The sequence below is a fragment of the Peromyscus maniculatus genome, chromosome 12, assembly GCF_049852395.1.
Source record: "Peromyscus maniculatus bairdii isolate BWxNUB_F1_BW_parent chromosome 12, HU_Pman_BW_mat_3.1, whole genome shotgun sequence".
In the NCBI taxonomy this organism is placed as follows: domain Eukaryota; kingdom Metazoa; phylum Chordata; class Mammalia; order Rodentia; family Cricetidae; genus Peromyscus; species Peromyscus maniculatus.
Genome location: NC_134863.1, coordinates 35,956,377 through 35,968,940, shown reverse-complemented (window position 1 = coordinate 35,968,940; position 12,564 = coordinate 35,956,377). Strand labels below are relative to the sequence as shown.

The 12,564-nt window shown below is 37.1% G+C and overlaps 1 protein-coding gene across 4 annotated transcripts in view; it reads right to left on the bottom strand.

The window, feature by feature from the left end:
- Atg3 (autophagy related 3) overlaps nt 1-12,445 on the bottom strand; it is a 27,938-nt gene extending 15,493 nt beyond the window's left edge. For 2 of the 4 annotated variants that reach the window (XM_076548895.1, XM_006975780.4), the window contains exons 1-5: nt 12,312-12,445; nt 8,951-8,992; nt 4,822-4,871; nt 1,751-1,821; nt 148-255 (exon numbers count right to left, since the gene is read on the bottom strand). In XM_076548895.1, coding sequence (XP_076405010.1) covers nt 148-255; nt 1,751-1,821; nt 4,822-4,871; nt 8,951-8,992; nt 12,312-12,383 — 343 coding nt within the window. In that variant the 5' untranslated portion in view covers nt 12,384-12,445. The remainder of the gene's footprint in view (nt 1-147; nt 256-1,750; nt 1,822-4,821; nt 4,872-8,950; nt 8,993-12,311) is intronic. The other 2 variants (XM_076548893.1, XM_076548892.1) reach the window with 2 other exon arrangements.
- Between the last annotated feature and the right edge of the window lie 119 nt (nt 12,446-12,564).

The window sequence follows — 12,564 nt, the reverse complement described above, 5'->3', positions numbered from 1 at the left end:
ATACTACTTTTTCAGGGTGAAGTCTTTGGGGACAAACTTGCATCTTATGTATCCTTTTTAAAATTTTAAATCAAACCTATTATAAAAAATGATGAAAAACTTCAAAATAATGTATATTAAATAGCTGCCATTCTGTATACTTCTCACCTGTGTTGTGGTATGTATCTACCCATCCCCCATCACCATCATCTTCTTCAATGATAGCTTCCAACTCATCTGAATATTCCATCTGTTTACATCGTTTGTAGCATGGAACTATTAAAAAAAAGTCAAATACACTGATAATAAATACATCAGAAAAAAGAACTTCTATCATAAAAAAAAAAAAATTACCAAGTGAACCCTTCCCTTCCAATGACACATCATGATCTCGCTCCATTAATCCTTCCCCAGTCTGCTTTATCAGAAGACAAATAAAAAGGGGTTTGATTTAAGCATCTCTGTCTTCCTTTACCAAGATGATTTGTGAGAAACAGCTGGCAAAAGCCAGATGACAGTGCTCAGTTCCAAACTAATGAATAATATTTCACACTAACAGTTCTGGTCTCAAAATATGCAAACACCACCTGTCATACCGAGAGGTGGTAGAGGTGACCTCTGGAATACAAAGCTAAAGTAATTGTCAATATGGATTTCATAATTCATATTTAAGTTCTGGTTATTCACAAAGGATAAACAGATTAAAATTCAACAAACTGCTAAATTTTACTTCCTAATACAACACAGGTGCCAAAATTTTCATATAGGTGTATCAATTAACAAGTACTATTATTTCATAAACCTATACTTGATATTATAAGGTATAAACATGATGCTCAAGACACTTTTAATTTCTTGATTCAACAACCAGGATATAAATTATCAATCTTAAAAATAAATACACTGTAAAAAGGAAATAACTGCTGGGATTTTTTTGTTTGTTTGCTTTCTAGCACTGTATATCAAACACGGGGCTTTGAGCTGAGCAATGAGCAAGCCCTCTACCACAGAGCTGGATCCCCAACACTTGGCAATTTTGTTTCTCAACAGGTGAAAACATGGTCTTCTTACATAGCTCAGGCTGACCCTGCACTTACTACGCAGCCCAGCTAGCTCTCTTGCACCATATGTGGACCCTATGTGCAGGACAATGCTCACAGGCACCATGCCTGAAAAACCTGCTATTAATACATATGAGCTCCCTTCCCAGGTTGAGTTAAATTAGAACAGAAGCCAATGAATTATTACACGACTATTTTAAGACTATCACAATCTTCTTCTGATGTTTTAAAAATCAACTTCAGAAATAAGATGACATCTATTTTAAGAGTTTTTGTGCCTGTGGGTAAACCTGCGATGGCACAATGAATGATAAAAACTTTAATTTTGATCTTTTCTATGTCAAAGGTGGGATCTATTTAATTTACATAAAAACACACAAACATTAAAATCAAACAGCTAAATAAATTTTGATTATAAAATCAACTTTAAAAAACTAAGAGGAATCTAAGTTTCCATGGGGACCTCTTCTTCACTATTTTGACAATTAGATCTTTTTGGTAAAAAGAACTAAAAACGAAGGGATAAAATCAACTGGAAAATATTCCTGAGACAGAAAACCCAAAGCTCCATGGAATTTTCGTATTTCCATCTATAAGAAGCTTCAAGCATAACTTCAGGCATAAATTAGGATAAATAACTGTAAATGGGATTTTGTTGTTTCAATTTACTGTGCAAATTTTACTAATACATACAATGATATAATGCTTACCATTTTTGGTTACCAAAAATTGTTTCCCTGTTGGTAGATATGCCTTCACTTTCAATTCTTCCCCTGTAGCCCTTTAAAAACAGTGAAAAGCACCAAAATACAAAATATTTTAAAAGTCAATATATAAGAGAAGATATCACATGTAAAACTCAAGACTACAAAATCTGCATATCTGTGGAAATTGTTTTAGGACTTTTTAGGGAAGTCTGCCATTAAGTAAAGGCATAGAAAAGCATGTACTAGCATGAGTGAAATATATTAGGAGATGCAGACAGAGGGGATTTGTATTAAATATTAGGCAAAAAAAAAATGGTAGAATAATAGAACTAGGAAACTATTGTACTTGCCTCTAAACAAAAAGAAAATGCAGCTCTTGCATAATCTATTCCATCATACAATCTGCCAGACAGTTAATATCAAAGTACTGTTCATTTTGACATTAGAGCAAGGAATGGAAAAGCTGTATGATACTACATACAAAGTAGACAATTAGCAAGATCCCTCATGCCCTAGAAGGGGGAAGGGATGAAGAGGGTAACAGGTGGTGGCTGAATATGATCTATGTAAAAGGAAATTTCTTTATGAAAACTGCTGCTTTGTACAATGACCATACCCTAAATTTTTAAATCCCTCCTCCTACCAGTGTTTAAAATTGGAACTAAAAGATAAAAGATGCTTGAATCAAAGATGGTAAATACTGAGAATAATAATGCTTAAAAGCAAACAACAACAACAAAAAAATCCAGTTGCAGAGTGTAATAACAGGGCTTCCAGCTCTAATATGAGCCATTAATTATCAAGAAATTCTTCTAACACTAAAAGGCAAGGAAGACTTTTCCTGCTTTATAGATAAGAAAACTAAAGTTTAGGGGGGAGAACAAGGGAATCCGTGGCTGATATGTAGAACTGAATGGTACTGTAAAATAAAATAAAGGGGAAAAAAAAGAAAACTAAAGTTTAAAGGGAGTCAGAGTGCTCACAGTCAGGAAAACAGGCTGGAGGAGCTAGGATCAAGTCAAGTGACTCTGGGACTTGTCTTCAACTACTCTGTCTTTGAGCCAAGACCAAATCTGAGTTCTTCTGCCAGCTCTCACTAAGAATTTATTCAGTCTTCTGTGCACCATCTACTAGACCTGGCGAGGACAGAGCTGGCATATGGTGCCTTCACAAGTATCAACACATAAACTTGAATTTCTGCTGCCTTTTCAAGCTTTTTAAAGTTGAACTCTACAGATTTGAGAACAAGGTAAAGCCAGGAATATCATGTGACAGCCTTATAATCTTCTTTCACTAAGTTCAACTATCAGACTCAACATCAATGCCTCAAATTCTGAGGAAAGAAGTTGGCACTTGTAAACACAAATATATTAGCATGGAAATATTTGCCTCCAGTACTAATTTAAAATCAATTTTTCCTTGGCCCTAGCAATTCAGACAACAGTGAGGGCACTGGCAAGGGGTGTGACTGAGTTCTCAGTTACAGTACAATTATATCAATAATCATAATCCATAAAAAATAAAGCTGGCGAGCTAGCTCAGTAGCTATTGGCACTTGCCACTAAACCTGAGTGAGCACCTGAGTTTGATCTCTGGCACCCACAGGGAGGAAGGAAAGAACTGACTCCCACACATTGTCCCATGACCTTCACAACATGCTCTGGCAAGCTCTGCTCAAACACACACTCACATGCACAGTAATTTTTTTAATCTATAAACATAGCAATATTAGCTACTGATACCCGTTAAAAGATAGTATACATATATATATATATATATATATATATATATATATATATATACCACTCTTCCACATTGTACTCTATGTACGACACCTAAACTACATGAATAATTTAAGGCACCATGAAAGAACTCTCAATTAAAAAAAAATGTAGGTCTACCATAGTAAAGTCTAAAAAAGTTCCTCTAACCAAATAAGTGTTAGCTTATTTCTATACTGATTTGACTTGAAAAACATGGAGAACCTAATTGCAGCAAAATATTTAGAACACATATATAAACATGTTAAATCAGAAATCTCCTATGGCAAGAACTTGATTTTTTAAATTTAGAGCAGAAATACACACACATGCACACACGAATAAATGAAGCTGACAATCTGGCATTTCTTGATACATAAAAATTAATAACCTATGAGATACACAGCAACTGATAAAAGCCAATGATGAAAGGAACTAAAACAGGTCACAAATGAAGAATTTTCTAACTATGGTTTAAAAATATTTTAGGTAATTAAATTCTTTAACCAAACAGGAAACTGGCAACTACAACCTTGTCATCCTAGAACCCAATAATCAGAACTATATTTTTCTAGTACAATTAAAAAACATCACTAACAAGAAAGATACATATTAAAGCATATGCATGAAGACAATTGATTAATTACAGATAACTGTGACCTAAATAAAAAGTTCAGCCACTACTGAGATAACATTTGAGAGCCCCCTCCCCTACCATTAGTACTTAAAAGTAATAAAATTGCATTTATTCGAAAGCATATTTGTATTAATTACTTTAGTACTTAAAAGTAATGTTAATGAAAAAAATTAGTTATAATTCATTATGGGCCTATTCCCAGCCAGGACTTGACTGGTACCACAAGGCTTTGGTTTTAGTTGATTTCTAAAGGAGGAACATAACATTCACCTGTGATTGTTATAGTTTAGGCATTATATCTTAAAGAACGTAAACTCCACAAAATATCTTCATTTGTCATTAAAATGTCCAAAAGCTGTTCACAATTATAAACGCCTAAACATATTTTTAAAAGAATCACAAGATCAGACCTAGAGAGAACAAAGGAAACACGAGCAAAGGACGTAAATGGATTTGAGTATGCGCATACACGGTTCTAGCAGAACGAAGTAAAATACGTGACACCTATTGCCCTTTATGCTCCTTGGAGTACCACTGTAGTACTGTTTAGTAGAAGAACCTAATGACGAAGGTTATGTTCGTCACTCTACTTTTAATGTGCTAACCTAGTTTACAAACTGCTGTAATCTAAAGCTAAACACCTTTCAGTAGTCAACTTTTCACTCAACATCACTTACCATTGCCATGTCGGACAGTGGTGGACTAAGTGATCTCCAGCTGCCACAAACTAGTCAGGGTTCGCAAAGAATATGGAAAAAGCAGAAAAGAAACATTGAACATCACTGAGTACAGAGTGGCAAAATACCAAACTCATCACCCTGGGGAACTCTGATACCTAATAATCAATTAAAATGCAAATAGCACAAAACCTGTTTTATCAACCTGAAGATTTATTTCAATTAGTAAACTTAAAGTTTTAGTGTCTATAAAAACTCAAGTTAACTTTGGGAGAAAGAAGAACGTTGTTATCTTTTTGTTTTGCTTTTCAAGACCTGGTTCCTCTGTGTAGTCCTGGCTGTTCCCGAATTCACTTTGTAGACCAGGCTGGCCTATCATCTGCCTCTGCCTCCCAGTGCTGTGCTACCACACTGAGCAAACACTGTTATCTTTAATTCAATTACATGATCAAATCATGCTTCAAACCTGATATGAAATCACTAAAGGGAAGGCAATGAAGTTCAAGTGTCAAGATCCATCGGGCAGTTCAATAAATACTCTTGTTAAGGACTGGAAACTCAAGGAAAACATTTAAATAAATACATACATCTAGGTCTATAATGTCAACCTATTTCATTAAATCATAGTGGAGGTTTCTTCTTCCTCTTTTAATTACTTAATTTTTTTAGAATTATTTTCTAAATGTTTTGCCTGGATGTATGTCTTTGTACTGCATGCATTTCTGGTGTCCACAGAGGTCAGAAAAGGCATCATAGCCCCTGGAACTAGAGTTAGAGATGGTTGTGAGCCACCATGTGGTTGCTAGAAATGGAACTCAGGTTTTCTGCAATACAAGTGAACTTAATAACTGAGGTATCTCTTCAGCACTCTATTATATTTTTAAGAAACATTTTGTTGTTGTTTTTGGTGGTTCTGGGGGGGGGGTCAAACATGGTGCACAAAACTAAGCAAGCATTCTGTGGAACCAGCTATATGCCCCAGCACTAGACCAATATTGAAAGTTTTATTGCACTCTTAAAAGAATTAAGGAGAAAAAGCAATTATAGTAACAAACAATGGGGGAAAGTTAAGTTCCGGACTAACTATGAAAACATCTACAAAATCAGGCTTGGGTTCCAGGCTGGACCCCCAGCACCTCATCCCACCAAGTTGGATGGCACAGGCCTGTTATCACAGCATTCTGAGGTGGAAGTAGGAGGAGCAAAGAGTTCAAGGTCCTCTTCAGCTACCTAGTGAATTCCAGATTAGCCTGGGATACATGAGACCTATCCAAAAACTGCTGAGAGGGAGATATATAGAGGGAAAGGAGGAGAAAGAGAGAAAAGATCTACTTTCTGAGCAGGCTGAACATTATTATAAGCTTTCATTTTTCTTCACAAATAAAAATTAGACCCAGGGAAAAAGAATTTAATATTTGAAGAATTTTCAGTTCTCATAAATATAAGGCAATCTCACTGAAGGATACAAATCTGACTTTTAAAAGCAGAAAACAAGAGTCTGCTAAGCAGAGCTACAGTATAACAACTGCAACGATTTTTTACATGCTTTCCCAATTGCTATTTCACAACAGCTCTAATTTAGAAATCTGTATCATTCATGGGCTTATTATACAGTAAAAAATTAGGATACATTTCATATTCTCAATATCCTTTGAAAAAGTATATCTATCCAAAAGTCTACTTTCATTTGAGAGTAAAATTCAAGCATTAAGCATTCTGAGAATAGTCTACTTTAAGATAATATATCACCAAGGTTAAGATGTGGCAACTTTATTCCCAATATAAACTTTTTTCTTCTTTCATTTAACACATTTTTTAAAATTACTTAAACTAGTTATGTAATGACAGAAGCCAAAATAAAAACAATAGCTTCTCTCTGCCTTCAGTTTCGAGCATTTGAGGGTTACCACAACCAATTATTACTTTTAGCCCTGTGGTTGCCAGGAATTTATCACCACCAAAGTAACAAAGTTAAGAAAATGCAAGCATATATATATAATGGAAATTCTCTGACTATATTGCCTTCAAGTCATTAGACATTAATTTTATTTCATGGTCTTTTGGTAGTAACTATTTAAAAATAACAAAAATATTATGAAATAAAACCAAAAACTGAAACCCACAGAACTGCACCAATAATTAGCACATGTGGATATCCATGCTCATTAGCAATAGCCATTATTACTTGCTTCAAAGAGTCAGGTGAAATAACATGTTAGAGTCAAATTTCAAACTACCAATTGCTTATAGTACCTTTCTCATAGTAGATATTCTCCTGATATTTTTCAATACATAATACAGATTAATACTGTATCCAACAAGATATAATCAATATTTGGATTTTAGCAAACAATATTATTCCTCAACTGACCTTCAATTCATGTTAATACTCTTTAAGTTAGTTACAGCAGCATTTGTTTTTCCACAAAAGATACAGTATTAGACATGGGCTGCCCTCTTTTTAAATGTAAATTCTTCCACATTTCTCAATGAAAACAAAAAGAGAGCTGGAAACTGATGGGTAAGAGCCCAGAAATTAGAAGAAACAAATTAACAGCTCAATTCAGTATGTAGTATTTATCCCAAGCAAATCATACCTTCCCATTGTCTTCCCTCAGGCTCATTTAACTCAATCCTGTAATTATGCTCTATCTGAGCCTAGAATTACATGCTTTGTATCAAATTAAGCTAGTTTTGCCTTAGATTCTTGTAAGGAAAAATTCATACTTCATGCAACTATTACGTTATCCATGTTAGGATGAATTTTTGTTTGAAAACAGTTTAATTCTAGAGAAATGCACCCAACAATGAGTTCTTTTAACACAGCAGAGATAAAGCCGAAGGGTGCAAACACAGCATGTGCTGTCTCTGCTCTTGATTTCAGATGATTCAAAAGCTCTGGCTAGACAATGCCTGTTTGGGAAGAAAATCAATGAGAGCCTTAAGAACAAAACTGACTGAATTGGCATTCAACATATCACACTCATGACATCCAAGGCAAAATAAGTCCTTTCAAAGAATGTCTATTCCAAACCCCTCATTTTACAGATGGGTAAATATGAGGCCTAGACTTAAATAGCTAACTAATCTGTCTAAATTAAGAGAAATTAGACAGTTCTAGAAAGCAGGTTCCCTAGGCTCTCTCTGCACCATCCCATGTCTTTATTAAGAATAAAGGCAGTTTCACAGATAGGTAGGTAGGTAGGTAGATATCAGTACAGCAAGGCACTCTTAGGCCTCAGAATGAACTGGACTGAAGAGGTGGCATGATGACTGAAAAGCGAAAGATCAATTAATTCTCTGGTTTGAAGCCTTTCAAGTTATAGCCACAACCTCATCATACAACACAGTGTATTTTATAATTGTTTTTATCAAAACAAGGAATGTGATCCTATTCCTAACGAATAATATTTTCAGTGAAAGTTAAAGATCAAGTTTAAATAAATCAGTTGCCTTTTATTAATAACAAGTAAGTGTAATGCAACTGTAACTATTCATAAAACTGAACTGTCTGGGATAAGTTTCTCTAGGGATAAACTACCTAAATGACTGAGAACTCATAATACAGACTTGGTGAACGAGTGAAATGATTCCTCAAAACATTATTCTATGCAAAAAAGTTTAAAAAGTATAGTGAGCAGGTAAAATCCCCATATTTCTAGAATTACTTCCCCTTCAACATAACTTGTTTAGCAAACAAAGTAAAAGCATGGTAAAATAAAATCAGTGTCAACTATGTAACAGTTACACTGAAAGTTAGGAAAAAAAGCGCTAGCAAGGTTTCCGACACATCATAAAATATACATTTGCTGTAAACAGAGCCAAGACATCAAATTCCACAGCCCCGCTGCAGGGCACATCCTCATATAGCAGTAAAGGATAAGGGAACACAATATTTTTTCCACTCCCCTTCACAACCTTTATTTCTTCCACTACAGAGAAATATGAGAAGCAGCAAAATGAAAAGATGTTATATTTTATCTGCTAAGGGAAGTAGAGACTCTCTTAACCTAATTATTAGAGTTACCTAATCTAATTTTTCTCAAAAATTGCTTTCTAACAGAAGAAAAGGCACTAGTCAAAAAGGACTGTAAAGCTATAAAGGCTTCCGGGTGTCTTCAATGCTCACCTCTTCTGGGGTGAGTACACCTGTCTCCTTAAATTTTGATTCCTGAAGAGAACAAAAAGAATAAAAGTATTAGACCATCTTCACATTCAACTAAAAAAGTGTCCTGAAGGCAAATAGTTGCCGCTCCTGGACAAGAGTATGCTATGAAACAAACAAAACACTAAAACCTAAATATGCTAGGTAAAATAGCAGTGGTCCTTGATTACACAGATACACAGGTATAATGTAGATGAGTTACAGGAAATGACTTGCAGGACAATTCGATCAGTACCACAGTAAAACATGAGTGTTAAAAAGCATGCTAATACAGCCGGGCGGTGGTGGCGCACGCCTTTAATCCCAGCACTCGGGAGGCAGAGCCAGGCGGATCTCTGTGAGTTCGAGGCCAGCCTGGGCTACCAAGTGAGCTCCAGGAAAGGCGCAAAGCTACGCAGAGAAACCCTGTCTCGAAAAACCAAAAAAAAAAAAAAAAAAAAAAAAGCATGCTAATACTTAGATTACAGTGACCCTGCACAGTGAATGAGTCATTTTGCAGCACTTTCACATAGCCAATGTTTTATTTAAACTGAGTAATATTAGAAACCAACAGCAGAAATCATTTAATATTTAATATTTCCCATTATTCTCATCTCCACCATAATTTTTTCTTTCTTTTTCTTTTGATTTTTTCTTCCTGTGGACTAAGTTTTATTATGCAGGCCAAGCTAGCATGTAACTCAAAATCCTTCTGCCTCAGTTTCCAGAACACTGGAATTCTAGTCAATGTGTTCACAACCACCATGCCCAGCTTCACTAAAATTTTAAAACAGTATTTTCTCCTCTAAAGCAAGAATGCTATTAATTTTTGTTCTACATTTTCACTTGTAAGATTTTGTGCTAGTCTACAAAAGTAAAGGTTCCATTTGTGAATATTAGTTAGCCCACAAATTATTTATCACTATATGCCAATACTCTTGGAGACAATGGGCTGCATGCCTGAAAAACAGATCAATCTTGTCTTCACACCATGAAGAAAAAAAATAGTTATGTAGGGGAGAGGTGGTGTTAAAATAAAATAACTCTTCAGCTAATGGTTCAACTTAGCTGGGATTTGATTGGCTTGATCTTGCAGAGGTAATCAATGCCACTCTGCGTTTGAGTGCATCAGTCTTCTAACTCCAAAAGGTACTTTGAAAGCAGACCTCCCAACTTCTGGCAGTTGATGGCTGCTAGGGGAAGATAAGTCCTATTTTCTTCAAGGTGTGGCCCCTGGTAGGTTGTCTATGCTCCAATGGATGGCCATATACCCACACACATACAGGCAGCAGTAACTCGGCTCAGTGGGTTAAAAACTGAAACATGAAGTTGGTAGAGGTATATGCTGGGGGTGATCTGGGAGGAATTGGAAAAGGGTGAGGGGCAGATATGATCAAAATATATTGTACACATGTATGAAATTCCCAAGGAATAAATACAAAATATAAATAAATAAAGGTTAGACAAAGGACCAAACTATAAGGCTGCTCAGGGAAAAAGCATTACTGCCTGAGGGGGGGGGAAATACAAGATTCTAGTAGCAAGATTCCTCTTGCTGAAGTCCTGAGGAGGCGATAAGGTTGGCTTATGGCGAAGTTCTCAAGCGAACAAGAGACTGGGACTTCCAGTGGCCAAAGAGACCCTTCAAGAGCACTCTAAGGATTTTGGCTTTACTACACAGATGCCATCTAAACAAACATGCCTTCCCAAACTTTCACTTCCTAAGAAAAGGCCATCATCTTTCTGGACAGTCCTTTGTTTTTTCCTTTGCCTTCCTTCATCTAGAAGGAATCTGTAAGGATTCTCTCTGCAAACCAGGAGTGACAAGCAGAGGGCCACTAATTATGTGTTCTTTTATACTAAAAACATATGCCACACATTGCCTCCGAGCTTATACTAAAAACATATGCCACACATTGCCTGCCTTCGAGCATGGTGGCAAATGCCTTTTATCTCAGCACTTGGGAGGCAGAGGCAGGTGGATTTCTAAGAATTCAAGGTTAGCCTGGGTTACATGGTGAGTTCCAGACCCAGCTAAGTCTACAGAGTGAGACCCTGTCTCAATAATTAAACATAAAAATATATACCATACATACTGATTTCCTAATATTCCTTTCAGATTGGTGAAGAGAACAAAGAATTCCTCAAAAGAGTTCTACATCACAAGTGCCATAAAATCCACGGGGTCTACAAGATAGTCATTTTATATTTAATTGGGAAGTGTTTTGTTCATCTCTCCCTTAAACTAAAAGTTGACTAAATGGTGGACTATTAGAATACTGTCTACCTAGGCAATATGATATTCTGAAAACATTATAACATGCAATAGAAGTATTTGATTTCAATGTCGAAATTATTTTCAATTTCTAAATAGATGAGTAATCTTAACTAAAATGACTTTCAGAATAAACATGTAAACAAGAGTTAAGATTCTCATTTACAAGTGTTGCAGACTTTTTTTTACTTGATCCAAAAAGGTATCATTTTCAAAGGTGTCTTAGAAATAAGGACTGAAAAGAGAAGATAAAGAGATCAGTTTGCTCCGCCTGTCTGCATATTTCTTGCTTGCAGTAAGATTGGTAAAATTCTTACAGAAAGCTAAATACATAACGAAAACAAAAACTAAGCAAATATCTGCCACTCGTTTACAATTACTGCTTGCTTTTCGCCAAGGCAAAATCAAGATCAAACAAAAAAAGATGTATCCTAGAAGTTGTAAGGAAACCTGGAACGCAGCTCTGGAAATTTACTTTTGAAAGATGACGTCTCACGACTTTCATCTGAAAAGGTTATACTGTTTCCAGTCTATACACACACACATCTAGGTGAACTGCTGCCTTAGGATCCTTCAAATCCAAGATTAAGAATCAGTTGCGGCTACTCTCAAAGCTTGGGAAGCCAGAAGTTTCGCCTAGTTCCGCTCAGAGTTACTAACGTGTTACAATTTACTACGTTCCTCTGACACCAAAAGAAATCCAGATCACGGGGTAATCAAAACTTCCTATGAAACTTGGAAGAAAAAGTGGCACGCCGTTAGCCACCAAGCTGACATCGCAACCCAGATACCTGTTTTAAAAGACTATGGATGTCAGGATTCAGTGTTCCTATCTCTGCTCCACACCACCTCTTCTCGCACTCCAACGCAAACGAGGAATGACCCGTGGAGACAGCAGGCACCAGGGGAAGCCGGGGGGAGCCATCAAACCTTGGGACCGGCCCAGAAGCCCAGGGCAAAGGGGCAGCAGCCCACGGCGGCCAGTTCCGCCCCTCCCTCCACCGTCTCTCCCCAGCGGTCCACGCTGGGGACCCGGACTGGGACGCTCAGTGCAGAACCCGCCCCGCTTACCTTGAGGACCGGGGTCAGGTACTCGGCCACTTCCAGAGCCTTTCCCTTCACCGTGTTGATCACATTCTGCATCCTGGGGCTGGAGCAGCGATGGGGCAGGGAGGGGGAAAGACAGTCGCGATCCGGGTCGGGGGACTCAAAAACCTGCCCGGGACGTGGCCGACTGGCATCGAGCCCCGCAGGCGGCACCCGCAGCGCCGGGGCGGGGGAGGGGCGGCGCCAGGCGGCGGCCGGGCCCAGCTGTCACCGGGCC